Source organism: Sturnira hondurensis, unplaced genomic scaffold (genome assembly GCF_014824575.4).
Source record: "Sturnira hondurensis isolate 20B ecotype Veracruz unplaced genomic scaffold, ASM1482457v3 Scaffold0020601, whole genome shotgun sequence".
Lineage (NCBI taxonomy): Eukaryota > Metazoa > Chordata > Mammalia > Chiroptera > Phyllostomidae > Sturnira > Sturnira hondurensis.
Genome location: NW_028093232.1, coordinates 5,010,279 through 5,033,227, shown reverse-complemented (window position 1 = coordinate 5,033,227; position 22,949 = coordinate 5,010,279). Strand labels below are relative to the sequence as shown.

General features: G+C 39.3%; 1 protein-coding gene and 1 pseudogene across 1 annotated transcript in view; both read left to right on the top strand.

Moving 5' to 3' along the window:
• Positions 1-4,484: 4,484 nt before the first annotated feature.
• LOC118975996 (60S ribosomal protein L34-like) lies at positions 4,485-4,840 on the top strand (annotated as a pseudogene).
• A 9,509-nt stretch (positions 4,841-14,349) lies between these two features.
• NCKAP1L (NCK associated protein 1 like) overlaps positions 14,350-22,949 on the top strand; it is a 44,015-nt gene continuing 35,415 nt past the window's right edge. The window contains exons 1-5 of the mRNA XM_037030094.1: positions 14,350-14,516; positions 15,580-15,690; positions 16,404-16,496; positions 21,785-21,841; positions 22,446-22,588. Coding sequence (XP_036885989.1) covers positions 14,415-14,516; positions 15,580-15,690; positions 16,404-16,496; positions 21,785-21,841; positions 22,446-22,588 — 506 coding nt within the window. The 5' untranslated portion in view covers positions 14,350-14,414. The remainder of the gene's footprint in view (positions 14,517-15,579; positions 15,691-16,403; positions 16,497-21,784; positions 21,842-22,445; positions 22,589-22,949) is intronic.

Below are 22,949 nucleotides of genomic sequence, written 5' to 3'. Positions count from 1 at the left end.
CCCTCCCTTGAGGAATCTTACCCATCATTGGCTAACCGATCAAGCACTGGGGGCCAGGCAGGGTGAATTAAAAAGGAACAGAGGTGGTGGCCCTGCCAGGGAGGTAAGCTTTGTCTCCTTAGTGGCTTATGGTCTAAAAGTTGCTCATTCAGCCTTAGCCGTGTGGGGGTTACAGCTCCTGAAACCAGGCAGGGCAGTTCCTAACAAATGAATATTTATTAGATGCATAGGATCAGGCTAGTAGGGTAGCAAATACAAAGCAGCATGTGGTTCTAGCTTCCCTCAGGAAGATTTGTGATGTAACTGAGAAAAGTAACTGTGATATAATTGACAGGGAAGTTTAAATGAGGTGAGGATTAAGAATGGGACTTAATAGCCCTGGCTGGTTTGGCTCAGTAGATTGAGTGTGGGCCTGTGGACCAAATAACTGCAGTTCGATTCCCAGTCAGGGCACATGCCTGGGTTGCAGGCCAGTTCCCAGTGGGGGACCCATGAGAGGCAATCATACATTGATATTTCTCTCTCCCTCTCTCCTTCCCTTCCCCTGTAAAAATTAAAAAATAAATAAATAAAAAAGAATGGGACTTAATAAAAACCTAGAAGAGGTATTTGAATAGTTGAAGGGCAAAGGGGTGACATTATATAATGAAGACAGTGGGAAAGAATAAGGCATATTTAGGATGGGAGTAAACTGATTTTTATAGAGTTCAGAAGGTAGATTAGGAGCCATGTTCCAAGCTCGCTTGTCATAGAAACTATATCCTTTAAGCATGGAAGATTTGTACAGAGAATTGATTGAACAAAGTTGATCTGATGGTCAAATAGTAAATGACTTTGAGGTACAAAGAAAAAATTGGAGGATAAAGAACCTAATTAAGGAATGGCATTATAGCCCACACGATGACTGTATTTCCCCTACTAAGGGAAATAGGCAAATAAGCCCTCTACCCCTTATGGTTGACAAATAAGGACAGGAAAAGAAAGAAGAATAAAAAACCAAATGAACTTTGTCATAGGAAAAATGTTCTTTATTTAAATAAATAAAAACATGTTAAGATGGCAACAGTGATAAGAGTTGTTATATAAAACATGACAATTAAGATTTCTCCAAAGTTTTAAAAAAGATTTAATAAATCTTCTGTCTGTTGTCTTTTTAATCCACTTCTCCATCAGTTGTTCTGACCTGTGGGTAGAAAGAGTACATTGAAGTAGTGTCATTTTGATAGCAAGTGTTTTTATGGAAGTCCTGACCTTGATGTGTGTTAGTAGCATTTCAAATAGGGTTTAAGGGTTTAAGGCAGTTCTTTCTCCAAAGTCTGATTTAAAGCTGTTAGGATTTTTTCTACATTCTTCTGGGGAGGAGGAGGACTTAGAATAGAAAATATAGTTTATTTTTTAAAGAAGAAAAGCTTGTGTAAGAAACTTTGAAGATTTATGATACAACATTAGAGATAATAGTTAAAATTATGTTCATATGTTAATTACTATTGTTAAATGTATAGTAACATACATTACTATTGTTAATGTATGTTAAAACTATGATATTAATTTAAAAAGTTACTCTACTTGTTCTGTTGGACTTAGAGTTGTTAGGATGTTTTTTATCCAGTCTCTTTTTTATGTCTCTTGAGTCACCATAGAAAATGACCAAAAGAGTCAAGTTAGCTGGAAACCAGAGCTAGAGAATTAGTCTGTGTAACCAATTTTATGAGATTAAAGTTACTTTATCAAAAATAATTACTAAATGCCAGAGTAGGATTTACTAATTTTTGTGCTAGCTTCTGCTTTATATAGTTCCTCTGCACCTTCTCTTTCCCCTGTGTATATGGTGGGTCACTCCACTGGTGGCTCTTCTAACTCTTGGCTGTTCCCTTCAAGGTTGTTTGGTCAGGGAGCTTCATATGGTGCATGTAGACTAATTCTTTCTCCTTCATTATTTTAAGAATTAGTCTTTCTATGCCTTGATACTCTTACAAGAATTGAGGATTTTATGTAATCAAGTCCTTGATAAATTAAAGTCCTAAGTGGAGCCTTAGAAGAAGGAATGGAAGTACTCAGAGCCCACGAATACAGTTCTTTTAAAATTTGTAATTGAAGCTTAGGCATTTGCCATGCCTATGACTTAAATTAGTAGCCATCTCACTTTGAGTGTCCAACTTAAAGGTATTCGTTTCCTATTCCAATAACTTCTATAAGATGATTTATCTTACCTTTTACAAACCAGCATTTCGGGAGCAAATGTTTTAAGAATAAATGAAGGTTCCCTGGCTGGTGTGGCTCAGTGGATTGAGTGCTGGCCTGTGGACCAAAGGGTCGCTGGTTCAATTCCCAGTCAGAGCACATGCCTGGCTTGCAGGCCAGGTCCCCAGTAGGTGTGAGAAGCAACCACACATTGATGTTTCTCTTCCACTCTTTCTCCTTCCCTTTCCTTCTTTCTAAAAATAAATTTAAAATTCATTCTCCATGAAGGAGAATGATATGTGTTATCTGGAAAGAGGAAGAAGTAACACATGTACTAGGCATTTTTATATTGTCACATAAAGGCTAGCTGGCACACAGATTTGAGTCCCCTTTCCATAGTGCCAGGTGGTATTGTAACCCACTGGCTGACATCCTGTGGATTGGGTCATAAGGATATATTTCTAAGGCTTCTGGTTCCATGAATCCTAAGTAGCAGAAACCTTGGGTTGGCAAAGAAAATATTGACATTTGAGATGCGGTAGTCTTGACATAGGCCTATATTTTCTTCTCAAAAGAAGAGTGGTATAAAAGATATGGTATCTCAAGTCCTACCTATGAAACTCTTGGATAACTAAAGAAATAGCCTAGCCAGTTAGATAATAGGAGAAACTCACTGCTTGTATGCCTTGGAAGACCAAAAACTCCCTAACATTTATACATATTTTTTGTTTTTTTTTGAATCTGGTGTTCCTCGGCTGTTAAATCAAGAGAGACAGGATTACAGAGGAGCTTAGGGAAGGTTTGGTAGGTGTGGGATCCATTTTTTAGTCTTGTAGATTGTTTTAAGTAGAGTACATTCCCCCACATAGAGTATTAAACAGGAAGGATTCCTGGGAATACTTGCAGTATTGGGGTAAGATGAAGTCCAAGGATTTGACATTATAAGCTTGAGTGCTGGAGAAAGCAAGGCTGGGAAGCTGGTTCCTTTACCTGTTTAGCATTTCCCTCTTCCACCTCTTCTCCAAACATATCTAAATTAAGTTCTTTGCCAGATGAGAATGCTACTTGTCAGACAGGTCAGCATAGCTACTTTTGGGGAGAGAGGATTGGAAGAATGAACAGTATACCATGTTCAAATTCATAATTATCTGAGAATGCCAGTATTGAGCCTCTAAAGTTGTAGACATTAACATATGAAGACTCCCAGAAGTGATCTAAGAACACACTATCTCAAATATGCTGCATTTTACTGCCTGTAGGAGGATTATTTTCCCTTGTCTTTAGCTATTCGAGAAGATGTTAACTCCAAGGCCCTTCACATTTCCAGGCAACAGCTGCAGCTGAGATTTCTGCAAATCAGGGACAGCATAGTCTGATTGGGGGGGGGGGGGCGGAATCAAGGCAGACTGGCATAAGCAGCAGAGATAGAAAAGTGATTAGAATAGCTCATTTCAATTCTGCTTTGCATCATGCCTAGGGCATAGAGAAAGGGCACAGAACTAGACTATTAAATGTCAGTTTTCCTGAGGGCATGTAGGTGATTAAGTCCAAGGATTTAGACTCTTAGGAACACAAGCCAGTGTGGGTCTTTAAAGCTTACACTGCATATTAATGATTATATTAGAGCCACAAACACATTATGAAGTGAATTGGATCTCTGGAAAATAAAGGCTACAGTGGGGCTTCTGGTCAAGATGGTGGAGTAAGTAAATGTGGTATGTGAATCCTCCTACAACCACATCAAAGTTACAGCTAAACTCAGAACAACTGTCATTCAGAATTGCCTAATTCTAGATGAAGGGAAGTTCTACATCTAAGGATATAAAGAAATAGCCACATCAAGACTGGTAGGAGGGGCAGAGATGTGGAACAGGCTGGTCCCACACCCACGTGTGGTGGATAAAAATCAGGAGGGATATATCAGCTGTGGAATTCTCCTCTGTGGAGAGAGGGAACCAGCCCCAGCTCAAGATTCCAGTGCCAGTAAGAGAAGTCCCCACAAATTCTGTCTGTAAAAAGCAGTGGGAATTGTGGCTGAGTGAGATGGATAGTAGTTGGAGTCCCAGTCCTGCACACAGACTTACTTGGACTTTCTCTCTCTGAGCTCCAGTGCTGGGGTGGTAGTTTGAAGGGCACCAGGGACATAGAGGCAGTTGCTGAATTGTCTGGCATCAGGGTGAGAGCCGGAGGGGTAGCTTTCTTCCAAACAGAAGTGCTGGCAGAGGCCATTGTTCCTTTCCTTTTTTTTTGTTAAAGATTTTATTTATTTACTCATTTGGGAATGGTGTCGTTAGGCATTAACAATGCTCCAGTGTTTGATATACTGTCAGAGACTGTCCTACAATACAGCCTCTAACAAAACTAGGCTGTCCTGAATCCCTGGTAATAGAATTGTTTACCTTTACACCAAGAAGTTTGGGAAAGCACCAAAATCTGCATATGGCGTGGGCCCAGGCTGACTTTGTGGAGTTCATGCTGTGAGACCTAAAGTTCTGATGAGGTTGTCTAAAATGAAAAAAAACATATCAGCAGGGCCAACAGTGGATCCATGTGTGCTAAGTGTGTCTGTGACAGGATCAATCATGCTTTCCTTAGTGAGGAGCAGAAAGTCTCTGTGAAAGTATTGGAGGCACAAGCACAGAATCAAAAGGCTAAATAAAAAAATGAAGTTTCTTTGAGTAATAAAAATAATTAAAGGACTGAAAAAATGATTTTACTTATTTATTTTCAGAGAGAGTAGAAGGGAGGGAGAAGGAGACAGAGAGAAATATCAAAATGCAAGAAACATTGATCAGTTGTCTCTTGTATGCCCCCAACTGGGGACCTGGCCCACCACCCAGGCATGTGCTTTAACTGGAAATTGAACCAGCAAACTTTCAGTTTGCATGATGATGCCTAACACACTGAGCCACACCAACCAGGCTGTTCCTTTTCTGAGCCCACCCCCACAGAGCCAGCAGGCAGACACCATTTCTGAGGTTCCATCAACCCAGCTAACACTTAGCCCCATGCTGGTGATTCTCTGAGACCTCTTGCCTTCCTCAGCTTGTGGGTCCACCCAAGCTGCTTCCAGTGGCTTTTCCTGTCTTGGCTCATGCTTCAGACTTTCCTAAAATCTCAAACAAGCAGCATATGGCCTTGGCATGACCTGCATTTTGTACTAAGTGGCTCCAGGCCTGGCACTAACAGCAGCCAGCCTTGGTTCACAGCTTGGTGTCACCTGGGCACCTCTAAGCTGAGTACAAGTGGAAGCCATCTGCAGATCTCTTTGTGGTTCATGCTCGGTGGCCCCAGGCAGAACACAGGTGGTGGCTGACCTTGGCCTGCACCTCCCAGAAGGCCCCAGAACCAGTGAACCCAATGGATAGCTTCAGGCCACATTGAAGCACCATCCAACCACCTCTGCAAGTGACACCGTCAATGGGTCGACTCAGTGGGTTCTAGAGCCCCACTGAAGTGAGTCTTGCTCTTTGGGTGGGTTGCTGCACAGCTGAACCTCCATGGTGGTTGCCAGTCCTTGCAGCCACTCAACCTGTGGGTAAATCCCTCCAGTTGATGTACTAACAGTAATCAAGGCTCAATTATAATAGGAGAGTGTACATAGCCCACATAGAGGGTGACACACCTGGAGTGCCCAGCCTTGGTGATTCGAGAGGCTGTGCTACTGGACCCTACAGGGTACCTACTTCATAAGGCCACTCTACCAAGCCTGAGAGATGTAGAAGCTCTATGTAATACATTGAAATAAACACAGAGAGCCTGCTAAAATGAGGAAGCAAAGAAACGTGTCCCAAATGAAATAACAGAACAAAACTCCAGAAAAAGAGCTAAACAAAATGGAGACAAGCAATCTACTAGATGTAGAGTTCAAAACACTGGTTATAAGTATGCTCAATGAACTTAGGAGAAAAGTAGATGAACTTAGTTAGACTGTCAACAAAAAGATAGGAAACAAACACAGAACTAGAGAAAATAAAAGAGAACCAGTCAAAAATGAAAAAAATACATCAACTGAAATGAAGATTACATTACAGAGAATCAACAGTTAGAGTAAGTGAAGCAGAGGGTCAAGTCAGAGATTTGGAAGGTAAGGAATCAGAAAACACCCAATCAGAACAGGGAAAAAAAAGTTAAAAAAATGAGTATAGTATAAGGAGCCACTGAGACAATGTTAAGCATACCAACATTCATATCATAGGGGTACCAGAAAGAAAAGAGAGAGAGCAAGGAACTGAAAACCTATCTGAAAAATAATGATGAGAAACTTCCCTAACCTGGTGAAGGAAATAGACATAGAAGTCCAGGAAGTGCAGAGAATCCCAAACAAGATGAACCAAAAAAGGCCCACACCAATAAAATGCCAAAGGTTAAACACAAAGAGAATCTTAAAAGCAGCAAAAGAAAACAGTTACTTACAAGGGGGTTCTCATAAGACTGTCAGATGATTTCTCAAAAGAAACTTTCCAGGCCAGAAGGGATTGGCAAGAAATATTTAAAGTGATGAAAAACAAGGACCTACAACCAGGATTACTTTACCCAGCAAAGCTATCATTTAAAACTGAGAACAGATAAAGAGCTTCCCAGACAAGAAAAAGCTAGAGTTTACCATCACTGAACTAGTATTATAAAAAATGTTAAATAAAGATCTTCTTTAAAAGAAGGAAAAATTTAAAATATGAATAATAAACTGACAATAAATACATGTCTATCAACAATTAAATTAAAAAAACAAAATAAATGAACAAGTAGAACAGAAACAGATTCATAGATACAGAGAACATTTTGACAGTTGCCAGATGGAAGGGGAGTTAGAAGATGGGTAAAAAAGTGAAGGGGATAAGAAGTACAAATTGGTAGTTACAGAATATTCACAGAGATGTAAAGTACAGCATAGGGAATACAGTCAATAATACTACAATAACTATGTGTGATTTCAGGTGGGTACTAGATTTATTGGGATGATCTCTTGGTAAGTTAGATAATATTTAATCATTGGGTTGTACACCTGAAACTAATATAATATTGTGTGCTAACTGTAATTAAAAACTAAGTGGCCAAGATGGAGGTGTAAGTGGAAACACTGTACTTCCTCACACAACCAAATTTATGAACAACAAATATTTAGAAACCAGAACACAACCAAAACAGAGAGAAAATTAAACTGTACCGAAGTCTGACAACAATGAACCATTCATCCAGACTGGTAAGAGGGGCAGAGTCAGCAGGTCATGCAGGAAAAAGAGGCCGGACCCAACCCAGGTGCGCAAGCAGCAGTTGGCAGAGCCCAGACCCAGGGTGTCAACAGTGAGGGCACAAGGTGGCTGGATGACGACGGTCACACATTCGCGTGCAAATAAACCAGGTGAAAAAATGAACAGTGAGACAGACCGCACAACACAGGGCCCCAGCACCAGGAAATAAAGCCTAAAAGCACCAATTGGAAAGACTTTCAGGGTCAAGGTGCCTGGAGAGGCTCCCAGGCTCCCAGAGAGTTTGTAGGAGAGACCCACAGGGTCCTGGAGGGTGCACAGGTCCACACATCTGGGAACCAGCACCAGAAGGGCCCAATTTGCTGGTGGGAAGCAGCAGAGGGAACCAAAATCCGAGAGAGCAGAAAAAAATGCCATTGCCCCTCTCTGACCCCGCCCCCACATACAGCATCATAACCTAGTGACCTGGATTGCCCCGCCCTGGTGAACACCTAAGGCTCCACACCTCAAACATAAGAAGTGCAAATGGACCAAAACATTATGGCTCAAGAAGGAGAACAGCTCAAAGTCCCTGAGCCAATACTTCTAAGCGACCAAGAAATAGCCAACCTATTGGATGCACACTTTAAAATGCTGGTGATCAGGATGCTCACAGAACTGGTTGATTTTAGTCACAAATTAGATGAACAAATGAAGGCTAAACTAAATGAAATGAAGGTAAATGCACAGGGAACCAATAGTGATGGGAAGGAAACTGGGAATCAAATCAATGGAAAGGACCAGAAGGAAGAAAAAAATGACCAAACAGAAAAGTATGAAGAAGCAAGAGTTCAAAAAATGAGGAGAGGCTTAGGAACCTCCAGGACATCTTTAATCATTCCAACATCCAGATTATAGGGGTGCCAGAAGGGGAAGAGGAACAGCCACGAGTGGAAAACTTATTTGAACAAATAATGAAGGAGAACTTCCCCAGTCTGGCAAAGGCAATAGACTTCCAGGGAATCCAGGAAGCTCAGAGAGTCCCAAACAAGTTGGACCCAAAGAAGAATGCACCAAGGCACATCATAATTACATTAGCCAAGACTAAAATGAAGGAGAGAATTCTAGAAGCAGCAAGAGATAAGGGGACAGTCACCTACAAAGGAATTCCCATCAGACTGTCAGCTGATTTCTCAAAAGAGACCTTACAGGCAAGAAGGGACTGGAAAGAAGTATTCCAAGTCATGAAATCCAAAGAGCTACATCCAAGATTGCTCTATCCAGCAAAGCTTTCATTTAGAATGGAAGGGCAAATAAAGTGCTTCTCAGATAAAGTCAAGTTCAAGGAGTTCATCATCACCAAGCCCTTATTATATGAAATGTTAAAGGAACTTATCTAAGAAAAAGAAGGTAAAAAATATGCACAGTGAAAGGACAGCAAACTCACAGTCATTAACAACCACACCTAAAACAAAAGCAAACTAAGAGGACAGCTAGATCAGGAGTGGAACCATAGAAATGGAGATCACATGGAGGGCTAGCAACAGTGGAGTGTGAGGGGAAGAAGGTACAGAGACTAAGTAGCATAGACAGTAGATATAAAATAGACAGGGGGAGGGCAAGAATAGTATGGGAAATATAGAATCTAAAGAACTTGTGACACATGGACATGAACTAAAGGGGGGATGGAGGAGTGGGTGTGCAGGGTGGAGGGGAATGAAGGGGGGAAATGGGACAACTGTAATGGCATAATCAATAAAACATATTAAAAATAAAATAAATAAATAACAAAAAGTATTAGAAAACGTAAGATACAGAATAATTCAGTATTGTGTATAATTATCTTTAGATTCTTAAAGCTAATAGAAATTGACCTTCAATACCTAAATGTTGTCCTCAGGTAATCCCAAAACTTTATTTTAGTCAGCAGCCTAGAAAAGTGAGAAATTTGGTAAGGATGGTCTCAATAAACAAAGAATGGTTCAGAATAGGCAGTAAGATTTGGCAACTTTGAATCATTCATCTAATTATTAATAGTTGAATATTGAAGTAGGGAGAACAAGATTATAATAGAAGCCATTTTGTTTAATACTTTGAAGCCTTGGAAAGATCTTGATATACCTTAACACTAAAGGATCTCCAGCCCTACCTTATTCTTGGAGCATTTTTCTCAAGTGTCCTAAGAGTCCTTTTCAAGTGAAACTTCAAAAGAAAAACAATTATCTGTAAGGCAAAACAAGGCAAATAGCCGAAGTTTGAGGCAAAGGAAAGCACAGTACCGTTCTGTCAAGTGATATGAGTCAACTTTCTGTTTAGCAATTTAATTCCCATTCTCTCACTGTACATTGTATGGTTTCTTAGAGGTCTGCAAGTTTTTGAAATTAATTCTTGGAGAAATTGTTCTCAATCTTAGTTGTGTATGAGAAACACTGAGTAGTTTTAAAGTCACAGATCCTTTGGCCCCATTCTAGAATGCTTGGGTTAGAATCTTCACAAATGGGGTCTGGCTAAGTGTGGCTTTAAAAGAGTCACACGAGATTCTGGTTTGTAGCTAGAGTTATCATACTAGGCCCTTCGCTAGGGTGATTGTGCTACACTTAGACGGGCTCCTTTCATTTCCAGGAGGAACTACCACATGATCTCTCCAATGAAGTTTCTCTAAAGACTACTAGTTGGCATGATTAATCCCATTTTGAAACCTGGTCTTTTTATTTTTTAAATTATTTTTATTTATTTTGTTGATTTGAGAGAGAGAAAGAGGGAGAGACATCAATTTGTTTTTGCCCACGTATTTATACATTTGTTGGTTGATTCTTGAACCCTGACTGGAAGTCAAACCCACAACCTTGGCATACTGGGACAATGCTCTAACCAACTGAGCTACCTGGTCAGGGCCTAAACTTGACCTTTTTCTTTATGGGGTGCCAAACAGAATTCCACAGGAAGCTTATGCATACTCAGAAATAAAAATTTTACTTTATAGTTGACATTCCTAATTCAAAGTACAAGTCTTGAGCCACATGTTGTTATATACCATATCATTTAATCACTTACACAGTTGTATGAGGGATGATCACTGTGTTGCAGGCTAGGAAACCAACTCACTGCTGATAGATAATTTAAATTTACAAAGCTAGTATTAGTTTGAGTATTATTTTATTCTTATTTGAGGTAATACATGTAAAGCATTTAAAGTACCTGATTCATAGTAAATAACTAAGTCATTACTTTATGTGTAGTAACTTCTTTAATATATATAATAACCTCTGAAAATAGGAAATATTAGCAATATCATCTCCATTTTACAGAGAGGGAAACTGGTTTGTAAAACTGAGCTAGTAGGTGATAGAGCTGAGATGTGAATTCAAGCTATTTGGCTCCGGAACCTGGACTCTTAGCTTCTCTAATCATAAGGCTTAGCTCACAGTATTCAACTACATCTGAACCCAAAATTCTGTTTGATGCCAAAATGTAGGCTTTTCTCATATACCAAGAACAGGCAAAAAGTCATTACAGAAATCTTACAGTTTATCTGGGGTGGTAGTGTAATATGAAATAGACAATTACAGTGGACTTGATTTTAGATGTAAAGTGTGAACTTTACACCAAATGTACTTCATACCATTACTGCAAGGACTGTTCAGTGGGGCTGGGGCTTGGATCTGTTTGAGCTAGATCTAGAAGATCAATTAGGATTTGGGTCAGCAAGAGGGAAAGCATAGATACATGAGAAAGGCAGAAATGAGCATAGCATATTCACAGTACACTGAGAACATGGTTCTCACTATGTTGGGAAGCACATATTAGGAGACAGTAGAAAATAAGATTATCTTGGTATAGAAAGTCTTTAACACAAATTTCAGGATGAGGATAAATGCAAGTGAGAAAGATCCAATAGAACTACACTAACTTGTAGTAAGGCTACTGTTATACTGTTGGTCAGCTTCCTAGATGCTGGGTGTCTTACTGCCTGCTCCTTATTCTCCCCTATCAAGGTGAAAGACCAATAGAAATCCTATAAATCTCTGTAGTACAATCTGGGTTGGGTTTCTTTGGTAACAGCAGGTGATTCTAATCTTCAGGGCAAATATTCCTAATGCCATGACCACAGGTTTCCAGGGTCACATCCAGGAAATAAAATGGAAGGCAAATTCTGTTTTCCAAAAATGTGAAGTTTCTCTTGGAGATTGAAATTTCATGTGTTAAGCATTGCCATCTTCTTGTTTCTTAATTTTTTATTAAAAAATTATATATTTATTGATTCCAGAGAGTGAGAAGAAGGGAGGGAAGAGAGAGAGGCATTGAATATGAGAGAAACATTGGTTGGTTGCCTCTGGCATGCACCCCAACTGGGACTGAACCCGTAACCTATGCTTGTGCCCTTACCAGATATTGAAACTGCAACATTTTGGTGCATGGGATAATGTTCCAACCAATGGAGTCATATCAGCTTGGCTTCTTCTTTCTTTAAAAAATATATTGTCTTGGGAGCAAATACATTAAGTTCCTTAAATAATAATGTAATCAGCTCCCCTCTCCCTCAGTCCCAGGATATATTGGGATAATGTGAGAGACCTGGACATGGAAAGTGGCAATGGTTGAAAAGTGGGAAAATGGTATTAAAAGGAGGTAAATATGAAGACAATTCTGTTTGATTTAGATTTTCTCAGTGACCTTCTGCCTTGAAACACACTTGAAAGTGAGTTGGTTTTCTTGAATTAAACAGTTATAGCTTGGTTGGAATGGTAAGAATATTTTATTTTATTCATTCTTTATTTTTTTAAAAGACTTTACTCATTCATTTCTAGACAGAGGAAGGGAGGGATAAAGAGAGGGAGAGAAGAAATATCAATGTGTGGTTGCCTCCTGTGCACCCCCAACTGGGGACTTGGCCCGCAACCCAGACATCTGCCCCAACCAGGAACCAAACCAGTGAACCCCCAGTTCCTAGGCTGGAGCTCAACCCACTGAGCCATACCAGCCAGTCATAATGGCAAAAATATTCTAGTGCTAAAATTCACCCAGTTTTCTAAAATTTAAAGTCTATTATTAATATCCCCTTGTTAATCTCAGTTAATTTGGTTCTTCTTCATGGGGCCTATTTTCTGCTTTAGTCTTAGTAATTCAAGAAATAAATCAGCTTATTTATTGAGTGGCTACTGTGTCCAGGAGGTGGTATCAGCATTTCTCATTATGTGTCTGATGGAACATTTGTACTAAAACCTCCTACGGTTTTTATAAATGCAGACTTCTAGGCCCACTGCAGACCTACCAGTTCTGAATCTCTGGAGATAGGGGTTGAACTCCATTTTGTAGGTACCTGTAGGAACCATTGTATTAGAGTGGTGTTTTTCAGACTCGAGAGTGCACTGGAATCACCTGGAGGGCTTTTTAAACCACAGTGTTGGCCCCTACCCCAGAGTTTTGGATTTAGTAGGTCTGGGTGGGACCTCAGAATTTCTAAGTCTAGTAAGTTTCCAGGAGATGTTATGTAACTACATTTTGAGAATCACTGTACTAGAGCATTGGAGGGATATAAAGAAGTATTAGATACAATTCTTAGCATTAAGGAGTTTAATGTAGTTGGGGAGATAATACATACAGTTAAAAATATAACAAGAAATACAATGTTATATATATAATATATATAATATTTGACATTAGATGGAATAAATAAGAGGACTTGGGACTTAATTTAGGCCCTAAAGAATGGTTGGTGTTGGTGGGATTGCAGACTGGTACAACCATTATGGAAAACAGTATGGAATTTTCTCAGAAAACTAAAATTGGACCTGCCTTTTGACCCAGCAATTCCACTGCTAGGATTGTATCCTAAGAATCCTAAAACACCAATCCCAAAGAACCTATGCACCCCAATGTTCATAGCAGCACAATTTACAATAGCCAAGAGTTGGAAGCAACCTAGGTGCCCGTCAGTAAATGAATGGATCAAAAAACTATGGTACATATACACAATGGACTATGCAGCAGAAAGAAAGAAGGAGCTCCTACCTTTTGCAACAGTATGGATGGAACTGGAAAGCATTATGCTGAGTGAAATAAGCCAGGTGTTGAAGGACAAATACCCTATGATCTCACCGTTAACAGGAATCTAAACAACAAAACAAACAAGGGAGCAAAATATGAAAGACACTGAAATAGAGAACAGGCTGACAGTGACCAGAGGGGAGAGGGGAGGGAATTTCAGGGGAAACAGGGGAGGGATTTAGAGGAACATATATAAAGGATACATGGACAACAACTGGGAAAGGTGGAAATGGGAGGGAGGGGGAGAGCATGGGGGTGGGATGGGATGGGAGTAATAGACAGAAAACTGTACTTGAAAAATAATTAAATAAATTAAAAAAATTTAAAAAAAGAATGATTGGGCTTAGGGTTCGGGAGAGAGTAACATGGGTATTCTAAATGGGGGTATAAAAGTAGAAAAATATAGGGTCTGGCACAAATAATGCCCCTTTTTATTACAAAATCATAAGCATGTAATTCTGTAACATAATAATATCACACTCAAGCACAGCATATGACATTTTAGGTGAAATGTTCACATTGCTGTTCATCTCGTGTGAGACATTCATGTACCCTACCAACCATGCTCAAGCAAACCTTACTTCTGCCGGACCCTGTAGAAAGGTACAAGGGAGTGGGGTGGTCAACATTCGTTTGATATAGAGCTTTATATAGGACATTAGTGGAGGGGTAAGACCAGAAAGGTTGATGCCAGACTATGAAGAGCTTTCAAAGCCTATCTCTTTCTCCTGCCTCCACCCATTTCACAGTCTTAGCTGCATGGCTAGAAAGAGGAAGTCTCCCCTGCTGAATGTGCAAGAGGAAGCATAGGAGGATTCTGAGGGCCTGTGAGCTGTACTGGCTGCTTTTACCCGTGAACCAATTGTAGAGGTTACAGGAAGACAAGCGCACCAATCAGACTGGGTCCCTCTGCCCAGAGGGTGTCACTACCCAAGCTGAAAGTGTTGGGGAGATCAGGCATTGCTGTCTGGCTGTTTCGCTCTCTTGGTGGCCATCATGTCTTTGACCTCTGCCTATCAGCATAAATTAGCAGAAAAGCTCACAATCCTGAATGACAGAGGTCAGGGGGTTCTCATTCGTATGTATAACATCAAGAAGGTAAGCATGGGCACCTGGATTAGTATCAGTTATTCTAACAGTAGAAGGGCAGGGAACCCTGAGGCCAGCAAGTCCAGCGGTTGGATTTTCTCCTCTTTCCTGCTGGCTTAACTGTCCTTCAGTCACTTGGATTATATAGGTGAAGCAGGAAGGGAGGCTTTTTTTCAGAGCTTCCCCTTTCTAGGTATGATTCTCACCACAATGAGAGTGTCTGCTTTCTTCTGGGTATGGCGTAGGGGTGGGGTGGTAAATAACTGTGTTTTGAGTCACTTGGATAACAGTCTAGGGTCTAGGATTCTGGGTCATATTGATTATTGCTTACCCCCCACACTCTGAAAATATCCAAAAGTGGGTCTCAGCAAAAACATCCATGAAAGTATGTCTCAAAAAGGGGAAAAAAATAAGTGTGATATTTACATTAAAACAAAAAGGGCAGGTGCTTTTTGAGATACTTAGAGTCTGAGACAGTTCATGCTGTAGTTGATGTGTGTTTGAAGAGAAACTGTGGAATTGAGAGAGGCTGTTGGCAAGGGAAGCAAAAGATAAAGACAGGGGTGGGAATGGGGAGTTTCTGGAAGAGAAAATAATGGGTCCGGGGAGGGAAATTTTGAACATTAAAAAAATAAAACAAAGCACCAGGAATATGGTCTCTCTGTCCCTATGTTTCCTTTAATTGCGCTTTGGGATGATTTACTTATATAATGCACATAATTGTGACACTGAGTCTCCTACAAAGTCTAACTCTTGAGCAGCTGCTTTTTTTACTCCTTCCGGCTTCAACTGAAGGGTGGAGAGAGCTTCCTCTTTGTGCTGGGGCCAAGCAGACATTTAACTTTACGTGGCAGCACTAGATGCCCAGGTTACTTAGCTCTTCTAATAATTGGCTTAATGTCCTTGAACTTGTTCCTCACCTTTTATGATTTTATAGTGAATTCCCAGATTCCCTTTCCATAAGAGACATTTTGTGAGAATAAATGATTCTCACAAAAGAAGAGGTATGGAAAAGGTATGTTTATGAGGGGCAGGATAAAGTGTTGAAATATAGTGTGGTTTATTTGTGCAGACTTGTTCAGACCCGAAATCCAAGCCACCTTTCTTACTGGAAAAGTCCATGGAATCATCTCTTAAGTACATCAACAAGAAATTTCCCAACATTGATGTCCGAAACAGCACGGTGAGAATGCAGTCTCTTCTCCTCTTTCTCTGAAATAACTCTATGCTTGGATGGCAGGAGATAGTGTAGCCTTCTTTGTGTTTTCCTAGGTTCAGTGACAGGGCTTCAGGTTATTATAGGCTTGAGGATTCTGAGAAAGATGGAATTTTCCCAGGATAAGCTGGAGCAAAGAATTGCCCCTTTCTCCATTGTAAAATTCATGAAATTCCTGAATTTTCAATTCATGAAAATTGCCCTTTTTTCTTTTTTGTTAGAGGAAGACAGCTCTATCAACCCAGCAGGTTGCATATATTTTATTGTTGTTCCTGTTGCTAGACAACTACCAAGTATTTCCTTGCTAGTTGTCTTAGAATTATGTATCTGGTGGGATATCCCTTACCTCTCCCTTATGAAATATCAGCACCACATTTCTTACCATCACAACCATTTTCTCATTCTGCTTCTTTCAACTTTGATTAGTATCTGGGGACCTTGAAATTTTCCTTCATTCAGCATTCTATATCTACTCAGAATCACATGCAAACATCCTACCTCTCAGACAGAGAATATCCTCTGTTTAAAGACCCTCAGAGCATTGGAGACTTCCCGACTTTCTCTGTCAGTGTGTTGCAACTGCCTTCAAGAATGTTTTAGGTATAATTCCTGTTCTTCTTGGGTTACTTTGATCACTTGCCTTCTTATTTTTTATTTAAATTTTTTTGTGTTTATTTCAGCAACATTTAGGACCGGTACATCGGGAAAAAGCTGAGATTATTAGATTCCTCACCAACTACTATCAGTCGTTTGTAGATGTCATGGAATTTCGGGTGAGCTCTCTTTAGCTGAGGTCCAAGTGTGGGCATCATCCTTCTGAGGCTATTCCATATATATATATGGAGGGGAGTGGGTCCCTTGGTGGTGGTGCTAGTGATGGCTTATCTTTGGGTGGTAAAGGGGATTGAGAGAAAGTTAGGGGAGTGAGTCTAAGTCTGAGTGAAAAGAAGCAACTCTGGCCTGGATCCTTCTCACTCATCCAGCCTTGGGAGTTGTGGGGGGAGGTGGCAGAGGCAGCTGGCAGCCAGAGCTTGAGTAGAAAATAGGGGAAGATGGGAGTTTGCAGCTGCCTTTGGGAAGGGAATGGGACATTTAGGCTATTTCTCCTTTAATAAATACTCATTTGTGTCACCTAATACTGTATTTATTTATAAATATATAATCTTTATTACATTTTTTTCAGTACTATTTAGTCCTCTTATGCCTCCCTCCCTCAGCTTTAAAAAAACAAAAGATGTACTGACATGGAAAAGTATATAAGTTGTGTTGTTAAATGAAAGCAAGTTGCAGAATACTATATGATACAATTATATTTTTTATTTCAAAAGATACATACGCTTATACACTGTACATAGTGTTAGTATAAACATAGGAAAGTTTGGGAATATTACACATTAAAATAAAAGTAATAATTTATTAAGTTATATATTTTTGTATTATTTAAGTTAAAAAATTTAAAGTACTATTTTCCACTATTCTATTACAAATATACCAAATATTCCAAGAGTAGGACAATGAATGTTGTTCTACTTTTCTCCTGGATTTTTTTCTTTTTAGATTTTATTTATTTATCTTAGAGGGGAAGGGAAGGAGAGAGAAAGAGAGAGAGAGAGAGAGAAAGAGAGAGAGAGAGAGAGAGAGAGAGAGAGAGAAATATCAATGTATGGCTGCCTCTCATCCGTCCCCCACCGGGAACCGGGAACTGGCCCGCAACCCAGGCATGTGCCCTGACTGGGAATCGAACCGCGATTGTGTGGTTCGCAGGCCCACGCTCAATCCACTGAGCTACACCAACCAGGGCTCTCCTGGATTTTTTTAGTTGTTAGTACTTTGCCATGTTTGCTTATCTTCAATTTTTTTCTGAACCATTTGAGTTAGTTGCAGACATCATGACATTTCTCTCCCTAAATACTTTAGCATACAGATGCTAAGAATAAGAATTTTTTTTTTACATAACCCCAACACAATGGTCACACTCAGGAAATATAAAATTTCTACAACATTATTAGTTAATATATAACCCATATTCACATTTCTCTAGATTGTGTCAAGGATCACACATTGAATTTATTTGTCCTGTCTCTTTAGTCTTTAATCTAGAATAGTTCCCAGCTTTTTTTTTTTGTCTTTCATGACATTGACTTTTTGAAGAGTCCATCCAGACTTGTTATTTTTTTATTTAATTCTTGTTCAAGTACAGTTTTCTGTCTTGTATTCCCAGCAGACTTGTTATTTTTGAGACTATCCCTTCATATAGATTTGTCTGATTGTTAACAGTGTGTGGTAGCAGTACTACTTGAATAATATTTTATTTGAACTTTAAACAATGAGAATATATTATTTTTTAAATGTAAAAAAACTAAAAATTATTTAGTACAATATTTTTGAAAGGCAAATTGATAATGTGTTTCAAAAGTCTTAAAAATACATGCTTTTTTAATGTAGTAGTTCTACTTCTAAAATTTGTCTTAAGAAATAGAAGCACAAAGATGTATGTACAAGAATGTACTCTGTTGCATTGGTTTTGATGTGACAACTTGAGAATTGAGTATACCTGATAAATAGAAGTTTGGTTAAAAGTTCAGAGTATATGTCTATCAATGAATGTGATGCAGCTGTTAAAGATAACACCTATTTATATTAATCAGCATGGAAAAATGTTCTTTACATGTTCTTTAGTGTGAAAACAACTTATAGTACAGGTTAATATGTAAGATGTTCCTAAAAGATGTATTAACATAGATAAACAGGCATATACTGAAGATGAGAACTTCTGATTGTTGAGATTTTGAGTGGTTTTGAAAAGAAATTAAAATTATGCTTGTCTGTATTTTCTGCAATGAACATATATTAAAACATTTTATTTATTTATTTATCTTTAGAGGGGAAGGGAAGGAGAGAGGGAGAGAAATATCAATGTATGGTTGCCTCTCATGCATCCCTTGCCAGGAACTGGCCTGCAACGCAGGCATGTGCCCTGACTGGGAATTGAACCGCAATCCTCTGGTTCGCGGGCCTGTACTCAATTCACTGAGCTACACCAGCCAGGGCTGTGAACATGTATTTTTAATATTTCAAAAAATAACACAAATTTTAGCCATTTGAGCAATCTAAGTTTGTGATGGTATTATAGTATTTCTTCAGATCATACCACAGAATGGGACCCTTCCTCGGGTGCCCTGCAACTACCCCAGGGACGTAGTTCAAGCCATTGATCAGATTGCACAGTAAAGAGAGAAGTGGGGATGTGGAAACCTGTAAGGTCTAAAGGAGGGTCAGGTCAGAGGTTATTAATCTTGGAACTGAGAGTAGTGATTAGGAGGAAGGCAGACAGTGGAGGAGGTAGTGGAGCGAATGCTGGGAGCATATAAGAAAAAAGTCTCCCACTAGGAAAATTGGAATGCAAAGGAGATTTCAGGACACTTTCTGGTTGCTGCACAAAGTGTCCTAAGCCTCACGCATGTCCCCCGTGCCTTTGTTTTCCCAGTCAACCCCTGCCTCCCCAACTCCTGGCTCCAGGCAGCTACTGATCTACTTTCCAGATTAGATAATTTGTTTTCTAGGGTTTCATATAATTATAATCTATACAGCATGTCCTCTTTTTAAAAAATCCTTACCTGAGATAGGTTTATTGATTTTAGAGATAGAGGTAGAGTGGAGGTGGGGGGGGAGAGAGAGAGAGAGAGAAAGAGAGAGAGAGAGAGAGAAATATGGATGTGAGAGAGCAACACCAATTGGTTGCCTCCTGTACACACCCTGACCAGGAATTGAACTTGCAGCCTTTTGGTGTACAGGATGATACTCCTACCAACCAAGCCCCTCAGCACATGACCAGGTCCATAGCATATACATGCTATGTATATGTGTCTGGCTTCTTTCACCAAGTATAAAGTTTTTGAGATTTGTCTATGTTGTTGCATGTATTTGCAACTCGTTTCCTATTTTTGATGAGTAATATTCCATTTTATGGATGCAATTTGTTTATTTATTTACTTGCTGATGGATATTTGAATTGTATCCATTTTTGGCCATTATGCACAAGTTACTATAAACATTTGAGTACAAACCATTGTGGAGAAACTACATAGCTTCATTACTCTTTTTAAAAAATATTTTATTTATTTTATTTTAGACAGAGGGAAAGGGAAGGAGAAAGAGAGGGAGAGAAAAACCAATGTGTGGTTGCCTCTGGGATGCCCTGTACTGGGGACCTGACCTGGTCAGCAACCCAGGCATGTGCTCTGACTGGGAATCAAACCAGCGACCCTTTGGTTTTCAGGCCAGTGCTCAATCCACTGAGCCACATCAGCCAGGCACAGTTTCATTACTTATTACTTACTTTTAGGTAAATAATCAAAAAGTTGAATTTCTAAATCATATGGTATGTGTATGTTTAATTTTATAAGAAACTGCCAAATTTCCCCCCCAAATGATTGTTCCATTTTCTCCCCCTATCAGCAATATATTAGTGTTCTCTACTAGTTACTCTACATTCTTGTCAGTGCTAGCTGTTATCAGACTTAAATTTTAGCCATTGTAATGGGTATGTAGTTGTACCTTATTGTGGTTTTAATTAGTGTGTCGCTGATGGCTAATATCATTGAGTACCTTTTTGTGTGCTTTTTGGGTATTTGTATATATATATTTTAAAGAACCTGTTCAAATCTTTTGGCAACATATTTATTTATTTATATTTTTATTTTTTTAAACTCTTTTTTTTAAAGATTTTATTTATTTATCTTAGAGGGGAAGGGAAGGGGAGAGAGAGAGAGAGAGAGAGAGAAATATCAATGTATGGTTGCCTCTCATTCGTCCCCTGACAGGAACCGGGAACCGGGAACTGGCCTGCAACTCAGGCATATACCCTGACTGGGAATCGAACCTTGATCATGTGGTTCACAGGCCCGTGCTCAATCCACTGAGCTACACCAGCCAGGGCTTGGCAACATATTTAAAAAATAAACAAATATATGTATGTTTTAAATTTTTTTTTTAAGATTTTATTTATTTATCTTTAGAGGGGAAGGGAAGGAGACAGGGAGAGAAATATCAATGTATGGTTGCCTTTCGTGCATCCCCTGCTGGGAGTTGGCCTGCAGGGAACTGGACTGCAACCAAGGCATGTGCTCTGACTGAGAATCGAACTGCGATTGTGTGGTTTGCAGGCCCGTGCTCAATCCACTGAGCTACACCAGCCAGGGCTATATGTATACTTTTTGATCTGGCAGTTTCACTTTTATAGAACTGAAAGTAGCAAAATGCAGTGGGTAGGCCAGGGATAGGGCATAAAGCATATGCCTTAAGTAGAAAAGCAGCTGAATGAATTGACCATGCCATGGGTTATTATGGGATCATGTAAAAGAAATGTACCGGTGCTCTACCCAGATACTTTGAGGACTTTCATCATGTGAGGTTGATGAGGAAAGCAAGATGATAAGAAGGGTATAATACTATATGAATTTTGCAACACAGATGATGACCAAAATACCTATCTCTAGCTTTTTCTCTCTTTCTTTAAATAGGATTATACAAATAGGGAAAAAATCAAGAAAGGACACACCAGGTTGTTAAACTGGTTAGTTAGTACTTAGCACATAGTAAGATGTCAATAAACAGAAACACAAAGAAAGTTGGGTTGTATTCCCATTTGTTAATGATTAACTTCTGAGAACAGGAGATGGAGTCCAAAAACAGACTGACTTTGGGATTCATCAATAAAAATAGATCTGATATTTGGTATTTTAGAAACAGCCTATCAAATGATCTATATTTTGTAACTTTTTTTTTGAGAAAGGGATCACTGGGATGCTAAGATCAGGGATAGTGTCTAATTTGGTAGTGACTTGTGCCCATGGAAACGTGAGCATATGGCAGGGTAAGCTCGACTGGGATCCACTGATGACTTATTGGGAAGGGACACCCTCTGTTCAGCAATGCTTCTCCTGTTACTCAGTGGCTTCATAGGATCTACGAGGGAGAGAATTCTTCCCTTCAAATTCTGGTAGTACAAGTCATCTTCTCTTTATTTTTTATTTATTCTTATCTCCAATTTTACCCCCAGGATCATGTATATGAACTTCTCAACACCATTGATGCCTGCCAGTGCCATTTTGATATTGTAAGATTCTTTGCAATTCTCTGCTATCCACAGAAAAATGTCTCAGTTGGGACTGTGTGGGGTGGGATGGGGCTAGGGGAATAGCTATTCCTCCAGGACTATCTGATGCATAATATATTGTAACATATATACAAAAGTAGGTTTACAGTTGTAAGTACATGAAAGTTTATTCTTATATTATTATTTTTATATTATTTATTTGTATTGCAAATATAAACTTACTTTTGCCCACACCTGTATATAATGAATGAGTGGTGAGTTATTCCAGGACTATAGTTCTTTCATAAAAAATGCTGAAGTTAAAGTGTGTTTACATGTGAAGCAAATCAGCAATGTGATTTATTTAATACAAACATTACACAAAAATGTTCTTATTCCACTTCCTCCAGCCCCTAAATGCTACCTTATTTCCTGGCCTTCCTATATCTTGATCTCACTTTTGGCCTCTAACATTCGTTCTAATTTTCTTCTGAATTCTCAGTCCCATGAGTTCCTCCTTCTAAATAGACCCTTTCAGAGCCTATTTGGCACTGTCTGGAATGGTTGGAGTAGTAAGGATTAATTGGCCTTGCTCTTCTTGGGTTCCTATGTATTTTTCTTTTAGAGTCTCAACTTTGACTTCACTCGAAGTTACCTGGACTTGATTGTGACTTATACCTCAGTTATTTTACTTCTATCAAGAATTGAGGATCGACGGGTAATAATTGGCGTGTACAATTGTGCCCATGAGATGGTGCACGGGCATAGGTGAGTTAAGGGGATATAGGAGTTGAAGAATCTTATACATGGTGCTATGAGGTAGGGGGTGGACACAAAAGAAATAGATGCCATGCTTTCTCATATGGGAACTTGTAATCTACATGCCAACACAGGCAAAAAAAAGCAATTTAGAATACTTGTAAGTGCAAACACCAACAAGTGCACGTCTATATACAGTTAATCTTGAATACGTGCTAGTGGGTTATCCAGTTTGCATTGTCTTGGATTAGTTTTTAATCCTGGGCTGGCTTCCCCCGTGCTTTTCAGGTTATTACAAAAGGCAAAGAAAAAAAATTTTTAATATTGATAGGAATAATAGCAAGGTAAAGCATTAGGGTAAGTAATGTAT